The 18,815-nt window shown below is 42.3% G+C and overlaps 1 protein-coding gene across 1 annotated transcript in view; it reads left to right on the top strand.

Moving 5' to 3' along the window:
* Positions 1-10,107: 10,107 nt before the first annotated feature.
* The window catches only part of LOC126556764 (disheveled-associated activator of morphogenesis 1), a 49,617-nt gene continuing 40,909 nt past the window's right edge, over positions 10,108-18,815 (top strand). The window contains exon 1 of the mRNA XM_050212242.1: positions 10,108-10,222. Coding sequence (XP_050068199.1) covers positions 10,175-10,222 — 48 coding nt within the window. The 5' untranslated portion in view covers positions 10,108-10,174. The remainder of the gene's footprint in view (positions 10,223-18,815) is intronic.

The raw sequence follows: 18,815 nt of genomic DNA, 5'->3' as shown, positions 1-18,815 counted from the left end.
ATAACGGGGTCGTTTTACAAAACAAAATGATTGCATGTGTAACGGAATATAGTTTGATGATTATAAGATTAGTAGATGGTGTGTGATTTAATTGTGATATGAAAATTTAGTAATAAAAGTATCACAAAATTGGTCTACTTTATGTTATATGGTACTTCCTTATATTAAATCGTATGTGTCGCTTGAGTGAACTCCAATTATTTATGCTACTTTTGGCATCTATGTAACGATTTAACTATTAAATAAAATTGTTCCTATGGTAAGACCTAGCTAATGCTTTTTTCTTCTTGATTACAGATCGTTCCAGTGCTGTTCTTCTTTGCTTAAAAACCGTTAGTGTGCGCATATGAAACGTTCTTGTGCAGACTACAAAGTGCATTGAGTTTTCATAACGTGCATTCAAAAAGCACCCGCTGATCGAGTCACAATAAACTTGTGAACTTTCGAGATTGATTCTGATTCTTTTCATAACTAATGTGATTACAGTGATGAGAACAAGTTATTATAGTTTTATAGTTTTTCATTTGTGTTATGTGATTAAAATTACTTTTTAATTACAGCCATATTTTATTTCTTAAAAAGATTCTAGTCACAAAACAATGAGTGTAAAGTGGAATAAAAACGTGAGTGTGATTGTGCGGAAGTTAAAAATCATTAAAAGATACATCAGATCAGTTAAATAAATAGGAGCAAAAAAACCAAAACGTCAGCGAACCAAAGAGTTTAAAAAACGATTCGACACAGCTCTATTGATTGGATACCTTCAAACCAGAAAGGTAAGTCTGACGCTTTCGCTACTGTTTCTCCCCCAAGACGTCTTGCGTAAGGGGAATCAAATTTCACACTCTACCACACCTCATAAAGTGCATAATTTAAGCGTGTAAATATTATTTAAAATTTCAATAGCAAAAACTAATACGTGATAGAAAGTAAATAATTTTAATATATTTCGATCACCACTCACACCGTCCGCCGTACAAGCCGGGACGAATCAGGATGCTCGAAAGATTGAACCACCCCCTTTCTTCCAAATGCATATCTTGTTTTCACCTTTCGAACTCGTTGCGAAAATGTGTATGTATGCGCGATCCTTGCCTTCTGGAAATGTGTTAAATCATCATCCACAGATGATCCGATCCCCGTTGCTAATAGGGGTCACCATTCATCCAGCCAGCTCGTAAAACTTTAGCGAACACCTCTTTCGAATCCCCGGGTGCCCACGGACCGGACATCCTGCTGCGAGTGAGCGTGCGTTTGCTACCTTTTTTTTTTTTGCTGAATGGAGGAATTTTTGGGCGATTATTTATGATTGCCGGCCGATGCCTGTATGCTTCGTAGCAGAAAGCGACATCTCATTCGCATTTTTTGTTTTGCATTTTACCCAGGTTAAAGACGTAGCGTACGGGTATGAACTTTTGCTCTTATTTAAATCCTTTCGAGTGGATCGAAATGATTTTACGACACGAGAAAAAGGAAATTACAATAATAAAAATCCCATCACCGGCGTCGATCGTGGTGGGATTTGCGGTGGAAGTGATGCAGGGAAAAGTGATTAGCGAAGAGAAATACGACCAATATGGATTTGTTGCTTTCCTTACCTTGTCGGGCTTTTTTAAGGAATTTTTGTAGGACTGAAGAGGCTGAAAAGATAGTAAGATGATCGTAACATAATTTTTGTACAAATGTTTTTAAACTCGCTATTCTAACAGCCTAATATCATTGAGTACAAATAGAGTAATAAATAAAGGTAATTTTCGAATCTAAACAAGATATTTCTCAACAATAAAAAGGATGTCCATCAATCGCACTACAATCGAAAGAAATTGGCAATATGGATTCCACTATTCATCAATAAGTGGAGCCGCAATGATATCCCATTCCTTTTGCTCGTACTGTATAGTTCAATCAACTGATTTTGATTCAATTCGTTTCGCTACGCTTTTATGGATTCTTTGTTGAATCGATCGCGTTCCGATCGTGTCAGTTACGTTTGCATTTCACCATTTGCAAATTCACAGCGAAAGGACACGGATTGAATTATCATAGAATGAACAGACATCCGTCCGTTACGCTCAAAAAGGCACATTTGCTGTCACTGGTGAATGAAATGATCGTACCGCACTAGGGTTCCCTGGCTGTCGGGGCCCTTCACGTGTGCACGGTTACCCGATTTCGGGGTTCCGTTTTTCCGTACGACCTAAACCGAACCGGACTCAATTAAACGGACGTACAGACAAACACAAGACACACCACGGCAACGGTCCTGCAGTGCCGCATTCGTTTTGCGAACTGCCAAACGTCATCTTTACGTAATCTCGCAAATGAGAGAAAGTAGCCTGGACACATGCTCGGACGTTTCGCACCTCACGCCCGGCTCAACGCAACATCCAGTTCGCAGATATAAATTCCATCCCGAGTGTACTTACCGAACGACGGTACCACCCTATAGAAGCCTGTTGTGATGGCCTAAAGTGCTGCTGTTGCTGCGTCTGCGATTTTTGGCGCGCGCGAGTAAGCAGGCTCCCTCGATCCCTCTAAACTGGATCCAGCCGCAAACAACTCCGCGGACAAGCAAATCTGCAATCTCATCCACGAGATCGTTTTTTTTTTTTTTCCTAACGTGCACTGATCGCAAGAGTCACCGTGAAGAAGGAAACGTTGCGGGCCACCTCCAATGACATCCATTTATCAAAATATTTACGATCGTTGTGTGTGCGCGCACGCCGTATCTAATGCGCAAGCACACCCCGTGGCTGCACTGTCCGAACCGCTGCCAGAGAGTAGAGCCCGCCTAAACGATCGTCCACCAAATTGGCCCCTTTCGATAGACGGTGACATTAGGGCGGGCGCCTGAAATGGATGGAAGCTGGATAGGGAAGCTGGGAGAGTCTAGAGTCTGGAATTTGCCCACGCATGTTGTGAATGTGAATGAAACGAAGGATTTGTAAAACGAGCAACCCGTTCCGGGGAAGTTATGAGGATGGCGATGAAACGAGAACGAGGGACAACAAAGCAAAATCATTTTTGCAGACAGCAGAGAGCGCAGGATCGGGAGAAAATCATCGAAATGCGGTGAGATAACGAATCGGAAGAATTGATTTGGAGTCTCCCGGACTTTAGAGTCTGTCCCGGGCTGCAACAAGTGGGCACACCGATCGGGACTCCTTTCCCGTCTGCCACCCTGACCTACCGGAGTGGCAACCGAGTTGTAGTCGAAAGCGAAAGTCGTCCTCTTCGGTCGCCCCGGCGTGGTGCACGAGATGACGATGCTGCCCCCTTTTAGCTAGCGCTCGGGACCGTGAAGCGGGTGGGAAAAACGTTGAAAATAAACAAGCAAAAAGAATATTGACCCATGGGACGACGATTCGATGTCGTGATCTGTAGAAATTAAGCGACAGGGTGAAGGATTTATATCCGTGCAGTGAATTGTGTCCTTTTTTTATGTGGTTGCTTTTATTTTGCCTTTTGTGCTTCATCGGAACGGAACGCACAACGTAACGCTCGGAACCCTTATTCGTTGGGATAAGGTTAAAGAACTGGGCAGAGTGATTTCAACTTTCGTTCGATTTGGCAAGTGACTGCACATTCCTACACTGATGGTCTTGCGATTGACATATATTTTATTTAGAAAATGGTATTTTTGGTCTTCATCATTCGTCTACTATCAAAATATTATTGTGGAATGAGTTATTGACATGCTGTTTGTTCTGCAAAATTGATTAACTAAGAACGTTTTGATCACAATAAAAAATCTGTCGTTAACACAGTAGATTAAAATCGTTTCTTCATTATGCAAAATCTGACATGTGTGTCGCTAAAATAAGCGTTTTTTAACTCTTCGAAATATCAAAAGATGCTTAGTGATCAATTTGTGATCTATGTTACGTTCAAAATAGTTGCATATGGATCCTCAGTCATCAGGTCGTTGGAGAGTTCAGCGGGATATTTTTCACATGATCCTTCGATTCTGACAATCACTTATAATTGTGTCGCAAAGCCCTGCCAAAGTGTCCGAAAACTGCCTTCTAGTACTGAGTAGTGCCTTATTTCCAATTTCTTTACTCAGGTGTAGAAGAGATAGCATGAAAAATTCTATAACTGTCCCTTCCCAACTGTTCTAGTCACAGCAACTTCAGATCAACTGATAATTCTTTAATATATCAACACCGACAAACAGAAAGCCTCTTCTTCTAGTTGGTTTAAATACCTAATTATTAGGACTTAAAAGATTGTGATAGTCATTAAATTACTTGCCAGACTTAAAAATACAAGTACAACCGTCCAGATGAGATTACAACCGCAATACTGAAGTGTGAAGGCCGAGCATACTACTGTTTTGTCAACCCAAGGCCCCTCGCTATGTAAAAATCACCCTAAGAGAATCCCTCGTAATTCCAGTATTATTTATTTCTTGAAATAAAAGGGATCAATATTTAAACCTTAAATAAATCAAGCTACAATACGGCATTGTTCCATCATAATTAATTATAAATAAATATAAATCAAGCAAGATATAAATAATATAAAACGATAACAGGAAGGCTGCCACGGTAACGATTTAAAATGCCATTCTGTTTCGCACTCCATTTTTCGAAGGACACTGTAGTGCACAGACTCCCTTCGCGCCCTGTCATCGATGCACTTGGCATAAAAAAAAGAAAGAGAAAACAAAAGAAACACATGAAGAAACAAAAAAAACCTACACCATTGGGAGAAAGTTTCACAAGTGTTGGCCGGGCAGAGCCGTTGTCCAGAAATCAACAAACATACTGAAACATACACACACTCAAAAAAAAAAAACAAAAACAACATCCAAAACCTGACGTTTCGTCACGGTCGATTCGCCCCAGCCGGCGTACGTTCCCGGTTTCGATCCCGGTTTCAATGCCGGGTAGATGCTGCGGTTCTGCGGAACCGCGAGAAAGACCTTTACGGTGCAACTCCCGAGACCCCAGTTGACAGTTGTTGTGCATCGTAAGTACAGGTGATTATTTTGACTCGAGCAGAAGGAGGTGTGCTTGTGCCGTTTTGCTTCCTCCCGCGCTCCCGGTGTACCCTCGGTGACCAATAATGGGTAGACAGTGAAACACATAGAAACACAACAGCGAACAGTAACATTAAGAGATGAATTTTTCGTTCGGTTCGTGACCATTTGCCCCCGCGCATGACGCCATTGTGGAGTTCGAACAGGGAGACGAATATTTAGCCATTTAGATCGTCCCAGTAGTGGGACTTCGGATGGTATTTGATCCTCTAGACATTCCAAAGCGTAGCATTACACTAACGGTGGGCCATCATCAACTACAATTCTTCTATTTCCCTTCTTTCTTTGTCATCAAACCATCCCCTTACGCTATAAAATCGAACATAACCGTATTTTCTTCCCATTTGATGAGTTTTCGTGACGGTTTTGTTGTGCACGATGCAATTCATTTTATTGCTACAGTACACATCTCATTCCGACTCGTCTTATATTTTGTCGATCATTTCGACCAATTAGCTAAACACTGCTTTTCGTAAAACGATGGACATATAATCGAGAAGACCTTCCCTTACTGTCGTTATGTTCGAAACGTTACCAAACTGATAAGCCCATTTAAACTGCCCGTATCTTACACTAACCCACTTGCTTCGTAATTGAATTTCTCACCGAATGCTATCATTATTACAGTCATTCTTACTGTCGTAAATTATTCACTTCGCTTTTCAATTCTCCACTTTCATGTGCCATCTTTGTGATGCGACGAATACGTTTTGCAACGCTAACACGACCCTATGCTTGAACTTTTTTATCAGATTTAAGCTTCCGAAGTTGAGTGTTTTCTTCAGTTTTGTGTACTATAAAGTGAATTGCGATGTATGATGCACAATCAGGAAAAATGGTTGAAACATTCAACCATCAACAAAGGGCATTCCGTTTATGTAGTACACATCTTAATATAAATAAGCTCGTTTATTGTTGAATTTGGTGATCTGATTAGGTGTTCACTTCTGCGTGATGAACGATTGGGTGACACGTGGGTCTGAATTGCCGCTTTGTTTGTTTGTCTGTTTCGAGATGACCAATGCTGATAAATTCACTTCGCTCGATATGTCGGCCATCGTAAATCGAAGAAAGTAAATTCATGTTTTGGGCTGTTTTGTAGAGCTTTGTATTTTCCCCCCTGTAAATGATCTATTGTTGGGGTGATTGGATGTGATGCTTATCTCAAACAAGATTGTACGATTTGTTTTTAAAAATTAGACAACATTGTTTGACGAAAAATGAAACATCAATTGTATGTAAGATTTTCTTTAACAACAAATCTTTTTACCGAAGATTGGAGAATCGGAGAAGAATATTCCTTTCCTTGGTAAAAATAATTATTCATTGCTTTTAAGAGCCTTATCGCACTTCCCTCCAAAGCTTAGCCCACAATAAATCATTCTCGCACGCAGTGACGACGCGTTGATGCAATCAGTCGCACTGCTGTACGGTCGTGATCGTGACACGATCATCGTACACTCTTAAGCACCATGCCGAACAAAACCATTAACGTGGAGGATGTCACAGCTCGGCACACTCAAACGCCGATCGAAACGCACATCAAGTACCGAGGCGTTAACGAGTGTGTCACCAGATTTTACCTCACAGATCCCATCTGCCACCTTCTTTCAGGCCGATTGCTTATCGGATGTCTTTCATTCCATCTGCTTTCTTCACGAGTTGCGCACGTTATAAAAGACTTTCCATTTTCCATGCTTTTACTCCTGCCTGTGTTGAGCACTTGAGCCCTTGGTGGGAAACAGAATCGTACTCCGAAATCGAAAAATGATCCCAGCGGACCTTAGTTAACCTTCTGTTGGCGATGGTAGGATCGAGATTTCTCAAGGTTTGTTTTGCGCAAGCAGCATTAAAGTTATTTTTTACCGAAGAAAACCAATTAGCAACCGGAGAGTTTGCTGCATTCCGGCTTATTTCATCCATAATCAAATGAGGTTCTGAGTGTACTTGTAGCCGGTTTCATCCGATGGACGAAGCGTTACGCACAAATGACAGAAGTTGTAAGATCCGAGATTTGCATGATGCAATGCATACCGATTAAATCAAGATGTAAGCGTGATTGTTGGAATAGTTGCCTAATGCTGATTCTTTGAAGTTGCAAATATGATCCGAAACGTTTAGTGATTATTTTATTATATTTACGTTAAGCGCGATTAGGTTATAAATCATACATATAATGGAATTGTCATACGGCTACAAAATGCTGGTGAATCTTCTGTTACTCATGGTTCTCAATTCTCTAGATTTTTCTACGAACACGTTGTACATGTACGTTGAACATGAATGATTTACTCAAGGAGAAATGTACAAAACTAAAATAATAAGGATGTAATTAGGAATTTAAAAAATTAAAATTGTGCATAAAAAGACACTTTTGTCCTATAAGAGGTTTTTTGTTCTTTCGACTTAAATAAACAACAAAAAGTAACGCAATTTATCGATGCTCAAATTAAGAGTACTGGTTCTCTTTTATGCTTTACTTTCTAATATTTTTTTTTCAAATTCTTGTGCAACAGAAAGTTACGATATCCGACAATTGACAAACTTTAAGGTTGAGAAGGGTTTTGTTCAATTTCCACAATAAATTTTTTATCAAATTATGAAAAAGCCAACCATAACCGAGTATGCCCGGGATAAGGCAAAGAATAAGGAGGAAATGCCTTATAAATATGTGAAAATATATTCAACACATGCGATGTTGACAATACGGCATTGGACCGTCAAAATTAATTATAAATTTAAAAAATATGAAAAAGTCTTTCTTTAATGATTTTGATGTGCTACGTGTCCTAACGTGTTCTACCATTATACAAAACTACTTTATTTGTTCATTCACTTTTGTATAAAACTATCTTTTTAAAATTTTATATTGCTTTATATGCGTTATTCAATATTGTAGTAATGTTTTGCATGTATTTTTTGTTCGGAAACACTTTGCATCCATCCACATTTCCGCTGTCAAAGAAGCCGTAAACAAAACTGCAGCAAACCGCGACTCACTGCGTGAGTTCCAACTACTCAACCGTTATGCTGCACGAGATCGCGGCGCAGCTGGTTGCGCGCGAGAGAGTGAGTGCCCGAGTGATCGTTTGGCGTTCGAGGTTCACCTGTCCAACGTGAGATCCCCGAGCGGTTTCCGCGCGAAACAACGGCTTACCAACCTAGCGCACACGCAACACGGTTCGTGCGCAACATTCGGTTGTTTTCCGTTGCGCGGTTCGCATCACAAAAGCGCAACACACCGCTCGCCGCAGCAATTGCGACGAGCCTTCGTACGGATTGTTGTTTTCGCAAACCGTTAGCTAGCTAACAGCAGTGGTTAATAACAGTGTAAAAAGACAACACGGCAGGATGAAGTGATTCGTTTTCTTTTTTCGTGCAGAAAGGATATCAAACATGTGGAAGAAATAGTGATGATAAGAGTAAAGATTAAATGTGTATAGTGAAGCAAAGTGAGAAAAGAGGAAAATACCAGCTTTAGATGTTAAGAGTGGCACAAAATCGTATGCAAATGGTGAGCGCTTATGAAACAGTTACAACCGCTAAATGTTATCACTAGTTGGTTCGCTGGATTGGTGATACCCCGGATACGAGGTGACAGTAACTCCCAGGTGTATGATTTGCATGTATTTTGCAAACTTTAGGTTCGTGCAGCGTTCGATCGGAAGTTTAAGCATTCAATAACAACAACAAAAAATCAAACAAATCGCACATGTGAACACAAGTGTATGACTGAAATTTGAAACCACCTCAAACACGCGAGAAAGAAAGTTCAACCGGCGGTACGACGCAACAACCATCAGCGCCACTCGGCAGCTGATCTTATGTTTTGGTGCCATATTTTCTCTGCATGTGTTTCGGAAAGCGAAGAAGCAAAAACAGAGCCTGTGCATCTACATACAAATCGTATTACACTCCGGATCGGAACGAAAGTAAAAGTTCAAAACCGGAGCTAATCCGCCAGACGCACAAGGCAGCCTCGAATGGGCGATCACCGCCGAAAACCGGAATGTCTGTACCAAACAGACGACCAGTTTCGGTCCCTGGTGTAGGTTATCCCAGCGCAAGACAACAACCACCATCACCAGCGGGCGAATGTCTGGAGCATGGAGAGCCGAGGACGGAAACTAAATCTCAATAAAACACGCGGACGTCGCCACATCGATATTGGGCAGCGATTTTAAGCAATAGGCGCGATTTTTTCTTGCCGTTGTCTCAACCCTATGTTGTGTGTTGTTATCGATAATCGATAGACTTGCTTTGGTGGTTTGATCGTCATCATCTGGCAACTGTCATCTGGCGTTCCTTTGCCCGGGTTGGACTGTTAAGTAACCCTCGAAGAGGCTCGACAACTGTGCGTTAGCGGGCGCGTTGTTGGTGGTTGTTGCGGTAATGTCTGTCCACACCCTATCGTGCTGGGCCAAGATGTTCGATACATTGTTTAGGACGCCCTTCAAAAAATATACACAAACCCTTTGAACAAAAATCCTAACTCATGTAACCAGATCTAGGAGAGACGTTACGCATTTCGGAAAACGGAAAACTTGCACCGAACTGTTGACACGGTTCAATAAAGCTGAAAACAAAAGGATCATTCAGATAAAACGGTGCACACATTTAGTAGCGATTGCGAGTGGTAGCATTGCGCCTGGTTGCCAATTTCTAACCGGAAACTGTGCGCGATTATGTCGTTGTGATCGTTTCTTCCATCCCGACCGGAACCGAAAACAGGGAGCCAAAACGTCGTTACGTTGTCATTGGTTTCCTTTTTTTTTGTTTTGTGGAAAATTGTGAAGTTTTATGTTTAGTTTTTTATTGTTTTCTATTATTTCTTTTCTTCTTACGATCCAATTTTTCCGCACGCTTAAGTGTAGCGCAGACTAGTGAACCAGTGTGTACGCCACAGTAGCATTTAGGTTTGGTGATCAGTGCGCGCTGAAACATAGTTTAATTGCGACAAATGATAATTGCAGTCGCGTGAGTCGTTTACCAAGTGCAACTTTACTCACATATAAAATAAAAGAAAGGCGGGGAATAGGAAGTGGCAGTTCTATCAAGGTGGAAAGTAGAAATTTCGTTACCCAAGCCGGTTATCCACCACCCGAAGTAACCAAATCAAACCGATTCGTCATGTGCAGCAAAAATAATTTCAACGTTATAATGGAGAAAATCAATACGGTAGGTGAGATGCGAATGGGTTGTGAAGGGATAGTATTTTAACATAATTTAAACCTGCTTTATTTACACTTACTATCTCCCTTTGATAAACCGATGGGAAAAGGGTACAACTCCAGGCCTATACCCCACAAATTGGAAGATTTCTGATCGCATCAGGGTTCTCTTATATTTCGGAAAAAATAAAGATTGCTATCAATGTATCATTGTAATCCTAAGAATCTATAAGCAATTGCTGACGTTTCACGCACGAAACTATTTTTGAAGGATTAAATGACATTGACTCCAAAAAGCACATTGAGAAAACCTTAACCATAGATGAAATCGGATGTTGAGTTGAATATTACTAAGAAAGTCATCTTGCTACCAGTGGTCGGAAACCTTCTTATAAAGATCAACTGACAAGCTTTTTTTCTACTGGCAAACTTACCAACGATTGGTGGGAGCTACATTGGAGTTTGATCCAGAAGAACACAAATGACAAAACAGAAATGATTGCAAAATTTGCTTCAATTCAAAAAGCACATCATAAGCAATCTTCGAACCCTCCCGATACAGAACACAAATCAAGTGGATCGATCGATAAGGATCGCTGTTGACCTTTTCGGGTTGCACTTGCAAACCAAACCCAATCAACATTTCCTCATGATCGACATTACGGTTTAACGAATTTGTGATCATTCGAAGCTGCCCCAAAAAAACACTTGTTCTCCCAGTGTGTTCACCCAGCACGAACAGCTATAAAGCATTAACCGTAGCACATCAGCGATCTCCAACTGTACACGACCACAGTAAAAACATTGAGAGAACGCAAACTTTGATGCTGAACGTTGCAAATGCAACATTTAAAAGTTCACCGAAATCTGTCGACGCCGAGTGCATCCGCGAAGCCACCCGAAAGCGGGGCGCACACGATCACGTCTATCTCCCACGTGCAGCAAAACTGGGCTTGGTAGATTGAACCGTCAAGTCGGAGCAGCGGAATCGTCGCAGAAAGAATCGAAATAACGATGTATTTGCGCGCGCTCCCTTTCATTTTGCTGGCGAAACGTCAAAAGATCTACGGATATTGCGTTTCGTTCTGTCACATGCGGGCGGGTGGTCTGGCTCGACAAATGCCAGCCCAACCCTTGCCCTACTGCTTCCACTGCGAGGCTCGCTTCAGGTGGAAAGCGAAACAGTTGGCGAAATATGCCACACACACACACACAAGAATGGGGTAGCGATGTTGCGCAGCCAAGAAACACCTGTCAAGAGGATCGCAAAAAGCCAACCCTGCCCAGAGCCCGCAGTCGTAGCGGCAGTTTGAACGATCTCTATTGCGTTACAGTTGCCGCTATTTCAGTCGGTACGAATATATTTTTGTTGTTGGGCTTTCCCGTGCTACTGTGCCAAGATTCCTACAAGAAAGGCAAAAAAAAAGGAACTGACAGCTGCCGGCAGCGGCACGCGGTATCTACGCCGGGAAGATAAGAAGTTGGGATACAAAAAGTTTACCAGTCGTACGCGTCGGGTACGCCCTGGGTGTTGCAACCCGTAACGAGAGCGTAATTTATTACGATCAACAGCACAATCATCAGATGCATGCGGAATATATGGATTAGAATTGTATGATCGTATCGCATTCTTTCTTGATAGCCATCGATACTCTCAAGGAACTAAACAACAACAAAAAATCAAAACTTATCTACAAAGACACACCAATGAAAAGCTGTGTTTCTTTGTGCCGTTTTTGTTTTGTTTTGGATTTTCAGGCACCTTTGTGAAACCGCATGCGGGTATGTGAGTGAGTGTTTTGTAACGGACCTTGCAGAGTTTTTATCTCCGCAGAAAATGATCTCGATGGTATTTCCCACTTCGTCGTCGTTTTGCGGTGGAAGGCAGGATGAGAGGAACCACCATGAATTAACAACATACACCCCCAGCACAGCACCGTTAGTAATTTTCGTTCGCTTATTTGTTTTATCGACCAAGAAGCGTTGTTTTCCCGTTTTTCATTTTTCTCTCTCCCGAAAAAGTATACACTTTAACTAGTTTTTCCTGTACATCTTGACCTATCTCGGGCGATAGCGGGTGAAGTTTGCCATTTTTGTTGTTGTTTTGGTTTGCTTTGAATCCAACCTTGCTGGTGCGTCTCTAATGCAGTCATATGCGTTGGATTTACCGAGCGTGAAAAAGTGCGTCAAGTGACCAACTTCTCGTTTCCAAACTCTTCCAACCCTTTTTTCGTTTGCCCAATCCTTTTAGCATCATCACCAACTTGTGCTGATGCTTGTCCCGCTACAAGCACCTCCTCCGAGGGAGTTGAAGATTCGAGAGACTAATAAACATATTTTAACCAATTCCACGGCTTTTTGAAATCATTTTCATCGGAAGCATCTTGTAAGCGATCTCTTGTTTGAGTTGCACCGGAACAGATACGCATTAAAATGGGCAAACGGAAAGCGTGCTTAACGTGCAACGGTAATAAAACAAAGCACAGCGTTTGGCTGTGTTTTGGCTATGCTTTTCTGCCCTCTCATCTAATGTTGGCTAAATCCTACCACCCCTTAATAGGTAAAGCAACCCTTACGCTAGAGCAAATTTGAATAGCGCTTTTTCTTAAATGTAGGTCACTGTGCTGTATGCACCTGTCGCATCGCATGAATGATTAATTGTTTCTTAATTTACACAAAGCCTCCAAAACCTTCCGACACTAATCTAAATGACATTGACTGCAAAAAGCGGAAAGGATTGTTAGATTATTAGCGAAAGACTTTATGTTAAGTTGAGACCTTAAAAAAACATAGAGTAGAAGTATGTGAGGGATGATTCATATAATAAACAGAAACAAATTTCGGACTTCATTTAATTGTTCTTCCTACTGCTTTGGCTTTTCTCCGCTCTTCCGTAAGTTTACAAAAAATACATGGACAGGAAATTGTTATCGGAACCAAGACAGGTAGCCACAACCTTTGTGTCGTATCCAAACACTTCCTCGACTCTTCGAAGGAATCATTATAATTCGCCCAAACATACAGCCGGAATTCGTGGTTCGATAGTCACCGTTCAATACAGCAGACGACACACACACACACCAACAAAAAAAAAACCGAATGCAACATTTGCTTCTCTCTATTGCTTCCTAATGTAGTGCCATCAAAAAAAAAAAAACTGTTCCTCATGTTTCCTCGTACATCGTCAGTCCAGTTACTACCATTGCTACCGACCATTCGATCGCCAATCGAACGTAATGAGTTGTAACTTAATTTTTTTTTGTTCCACTTCAGGGAAAGGAAAATCAAATTAAACCTAACCAAGAACGCTACTAAGCATACCGCGTGTGGCGGAGAAATGAAACAACAAGTGTTGTAAAACATACCACCGGAGGCCGCTTTCTTTCTGGGTTTGTGTACGATGTTCTTACGCTGTTTGGCGGCCACCATTCCAATTCGCTTGGTGCTTGGGCAAGAGGTGTTTCGTTTGCCTATTTGTGGCAGCAGGTGCAGCCGGCGGAACGGCATGCCAAAATCCATTACCGGTTTAGCGATCGTGCACGCATCCGAACATGGGACGGAAGGTCGCCTTTATGGTTGTCGTAAGCTCAAACCAGCGATGGTGGAAGGTTTTCCTTGGGGTGGTTTTTTGAATGATGTGGCGGATTGATCTTTTAATTTTGTGATGGATTTTACGTGTCAGTCAGCGAACTTTTTGGAAATTTCAATATGCTGAAAAGGTCTCGTTTTTACAAACCAATCTGTATGATCTGATTAGATTTATAATTTTGGTGATTTATTAGAAGAAAAAGAGGTTTTTTTAATTACATTATTTTCAATAAAACTGTTCTGTAAGTCTTGTGTTTCAAGTCTTTATTTTAATGGAGTGAACCTTTGCTTATTGTTTAAAGCTAGTTGAATAACCGAATAACTAAATCAAAATAAGTTTTTCAATCAACAGGTAATGTCGGCTATAACCAACGAAGCTTACTTCTTTTTGGCTCTACAACTATGAGAGTTCTTGGTCTATTATCTCTGATATCCTTGCCTTGGTTTATCGCCTTGCGGATCAGTCTGATGACTAGGACACATTCCCCGTGAAGTTTTCTGAGGCGTGAAAAAAAAACTAGACCAACCAGACAAAACGGTCACAAATTATTAAAACGAAAATTGTCAGTTTCAACTTGAAGTACTTTTCGCACTGTCATTGACAGCCTATTTAACGTTTTAAACGAGGCCTTTAGACTATTACAACTGAAAACTAAATCCTTATGACATGCGACAAAGCAAATTCAGTCACTAGCTCATTGTGAATTGCAACCTTTTTGTCAATTCATAACTGTTTGCCTCTTCTCCATTGCTAACCCAGATAACTAGCAGCCCTTTACAGCTTTTGTAGAGAACCAAGAATACGTACGCCTGAGCAATTCATTCTCGTGTCACCTTGTAATGAAAATTCAAACAAGCCTCATTAGTCGACTCGGCCACTGCGTCGTCTGTATGTTCAGAGCAAGAGTCCTGACCCCCTCTTTTCAGGAACAACGACAGAGAAAAAAAACCCCGAACTCCCCAACCTCCAATCGATCAATTACGAGCATTTAGCACCGGATGAGCTTGTTTGGCCGGTAGAAAACTGCCATCGGGCATCGGGTTTGTCGACATAGCAGTGTTATGGATGGTCCCAAGTCCAATCATTTGGACCGCATGTACCCGTACCGGTGGCTTCTTTTTGTGTGCGCCGAAGGACGGCTGATGATGGATGAAATTGGCCATCGCAATTAGGTTCGCAGATGAAACGCATTGTCCGACCGACGATGCTGAGGTGTGCTTGTGAGTGTGCATGTGGGTGAATTTCCTTGAGAGTTTCCTTTCCAGAGGAAGTCGACGTTCAATTGTTGGTTCCAAATTACATATCCTACAATTAGACTGCAGTACATACGATCGTAACTGTCTGTACCATTTTCAACCCCGTGCAAGAAACGATCGGAACTGGACATCCTTTTGATGTTCACTTGTATTTAAACACGCTGTGAAAAAAGTAACCCGAAAAGCCGCTTCGCAAACATCGTCATTTAATATCGGAGGGCAATTGAAATATCGATGATCAATGATGGTGATTCGAAACAATTATTAAATTACATTCGTTCGAGTGCATTTACGTGGTTTCGTCGAAAAGAACCAATATATTGAAAATTACTATCAAAAAGTAATACCCCCAACATCTCGAGGTAAAGCTAAAAATTAAACCCCAAAGTAGACTGATCGACAGCGAAACGCACATTGTCATTAATTTAATAAACTTAAGCCAACTCTACCACGCGGCACCAAACACCGTTCACCTGTGCCGAACGCATCACGCATTCACATTTTGTTGGAACCAGCTGAATTTCATTAAATTCCTATTCCATTCCTTGTGTACAGTTTTATTATGGCCCACACGAACCTGGGGCCTCTTTTTAAAAGCTTCTCATCGATCAAGAATTTCCTGAGATCCGAAACAAAAAACAACCCTCTAACTGCTCTGTACCATTGAGCACTTCCTTTGGTGGATCGCGCTCTAATAGCATTCTAGGATGGAAATTATTACATTTACTTCGTTCGTTCGAACGCTTTATTAAGTTTTGTTCATCACTTTACTTTTCGATCTCACGGCACACTCGGGCTAGCTCGCCGGAGGTCAACCCAAAAGTCTCGCCGGGATTGGCACGGAATGTGACATTCGTTCGAAAAGTTGAAGTCGTTCACCTCGGACCACCGGCCAACGGTCGATGTGCATCAGCAAAAGTGCAGTTTGGCGGTGTAGTAACAGGTAACACGAAAAAAAAGAGGAACGCAAGTGATCACATAAAAAAAAACCTTACGCGTGTGGCGCTGTGTTTGCCTTGCCTAGCGTAGAAAGAAGTTGTCGATTCGGCAGGTTTGGTAGATGGAAGGGAATTGATTACCATTCGCTTTTAATGTATTTATTTTGGAAGGAGTTATGTTCGAAACGCGCTGCGGCAAGGCGCTTGATAGAATTTGAATCGTTTCTATGCGATTTTTTGGTGATACGAGACACCGACTGATGGAGAACAATTACTGCCGCTAGCAGCTCATCGTAAGCTCATTTTTAGGTGAGAATTTTTCACCGCAATTCAACACCGTTTGGGAAAATAATGCATTCGTCTTGATTAATCCACGCGTGTGTACACCAGTCAGAGGTTTTGATTTTATCCCACGAGCGTATGAATTTTCAAGGTGAATCAACTACCACAATCGTCATCAGTACACGGTCGTTGTTCTGCTTCTACTAATGCCACCCATTTATCCTACCACTGAGCATGATTTGAACCGGTTACCGGTTAAACATAAGCTTAATTACATTTACCAAAACCCAACTTTCAGCAAGTCAAACCCGGGTGGCTTTCACCGGATCCGAAAAGTGTGCCTTTAGCCGAAGGGGGATAAGAATAATGATCAGGCCCACCAGTAACCTCCCGAAAGCGAACCACACCGTGCACCCATCTCGTGGTTCATACAGGGAAATGGGACGGTAAGGCCAAAAAGGCCCCATTTAATCTACACTCCATCTCTGTACGATCCGAAACGAAATTTTGCGTGAACAATAGAGGGGGGAAAAAACAAAACACATACACACGCACACGTTAAAATAGATCGCTCAAACTAATTTCCTTTGAGCGGGATCTGTAAGACGTGGCCGAAGACTGGCAGATAGTAACATCAACAACGAAACACTCAAACACACGAAAAAAAAAAAACAGGGGCACTTGCGCGAGTTATTTACGTGCGTTTACGTACGCATTCACACCCATATCGTTGAGGGGAGCTATGGGGTAGGGAGGTAAGTGGGAGTCCGTGTCTTACCAACCTTTCCTCTTGTAACCGCAACGGAAAGGTTATCGTTGACCTAATTCATTTCAGTGCTACATGGATAAAGATCATTATTTGTAATAATCTCCCCAACATACCCCAACCGATGCGATTTCCGACGCCCCGCTCCCAAAGGCTTCGAACCCGGTGTGTATATGGCGCTGCGAGATAATGCCTGTGCCGGGACGGGTCGACCCGTGTTAATGGGGCACCGCTAACTGTGTGGATGCTGCCGTCGGGAGTTAGCTGGGCACCATGCAACGATAACGAGCACTAAATCCAAAATTTGTTTTGGACGAAAAGAAAACTGAAGAATGATTTCTACCAATCTGACCTGACCCCCACACTGGGGCGGGCAGGCGTGATTTGTTTGTACCAGATTAGGGAACAGGTTACCGCACGCGCAAGAAGCTACCTTGCGTAATTCAATCACGTAGATACCGATCGAAGCATCGCACCACCGAAAAGCCTGCCCTACAATTAGACGAGGCGTGCGCATAGCACACACACACACACCATCGCCAACGCAATAATGCTACTGCAGCAGCAAAGTGCCCTGTAATTCTGTTGTTCTATGCGCGCGGGAATCCATTTGGAACGAGTCCAAAAGCAGGAAGCTGCAACTCGCAGCGTTGCATTTCATCGTTTTCGTTCACTAGTTAAAGGCCCATGCAATGGTAGCTCACCGAAGGGATGGACTCTGGCTGTGGTGAAACCACTTTCCAGGCACATTGTATGCAAAGTGTGTGGTTTCTGGATTGACGACCCAGTGTGTTAGCTTGGTGTGTCAGCGGTTAAAGAGTGGCTAACGAAACAAAATCCCGCCTGTTTGTTTGTGATTTGTGCAACGCTTTATTGCCTGTTCGCTACGAATGTCCACAACTGTAAGAGATTCTAGACGCTCGATAGACCTGTAACGCCTTCGTGTTTGGTGTAGAATTGGACAGCATTCCCTGATGTGTTTAGTTAGCGCTTATCCATCCTACGCTTCCGATCGGACCGATCATACCCAGACGAAGGTGTTCAGGGCAAACCACTGTCACGCTAGTTTACAGCATTAAACCTACGAGCTGAGGAACCTCCTAGCACAGACCCGGACGTCATAAATCATAGACGATAATCCAAAGAGCCCGTGTCATCCATACAGTCTCATCTACCAACCATCTCATGTAAGCAGCAAGTGCATCAACTGAAGAGCGGTTTCTAATTAACTGCAATGAACCGAGCAGACCCACAAACAAATTGAGACATTTATCGCAGGATTCTATACTGCCCACGACAATTACCCGTAGTGGTCCCCTCGAGCGTCTTTCTACTTCTACTCCCACACGACTCTCTAGTGTTCCATTAGACCTCACCATTCTAGATTCCTCCCAGTGGTGGAGCTGTTCAAGGTTTCTACCCATGCACATGGACTTGGGGGCAGCCAGTCTCGATATCGGTCAACCGTATATTATGGTACAGGAAGTGGGCCCACATTTCAACGCATTAGAAAACTGTTTGATGCAAGCGCTTGAATGACACATTACTTCTTTCAAAACTACATACCCAAAAACAAACCGATCTCCAAATGTGCGTTTGTTTCCGGCCTCCGGTTTGCGAAAAATAAACTCCGCTAGACGTACAGGCGCCAATTCGGGTTCGGGTGTATCAAGTTTCTGAACCCGCTCGATTTCGGGTGCCATCATTAGAAGTGAACGAGAGAAATTCAACGACACTGTCGCTTCCTGTGCCTGTGTTGATTGAGCAAT

Source organism: Anopheles maculipalpis, chromosome 2RL (assembly GCF_943734695.1).
Source record: "Anopheles maculipalpis chromosome 2RL, idAnoMacuDA_375_x, whole genome shotgun sequence".
Classification (NCBI taxonomy): Eukaryota; Metazoa; Arthropoda; class Insecta; order Diptera; family Culicidae; genus Anopheles; species Anopheles maculipalpis.
The sequence above is the reverse complement of the archived record's forward strand: the minus strand, read 5'-3'. Positions and strand labels throughout refer to the sequence as shown.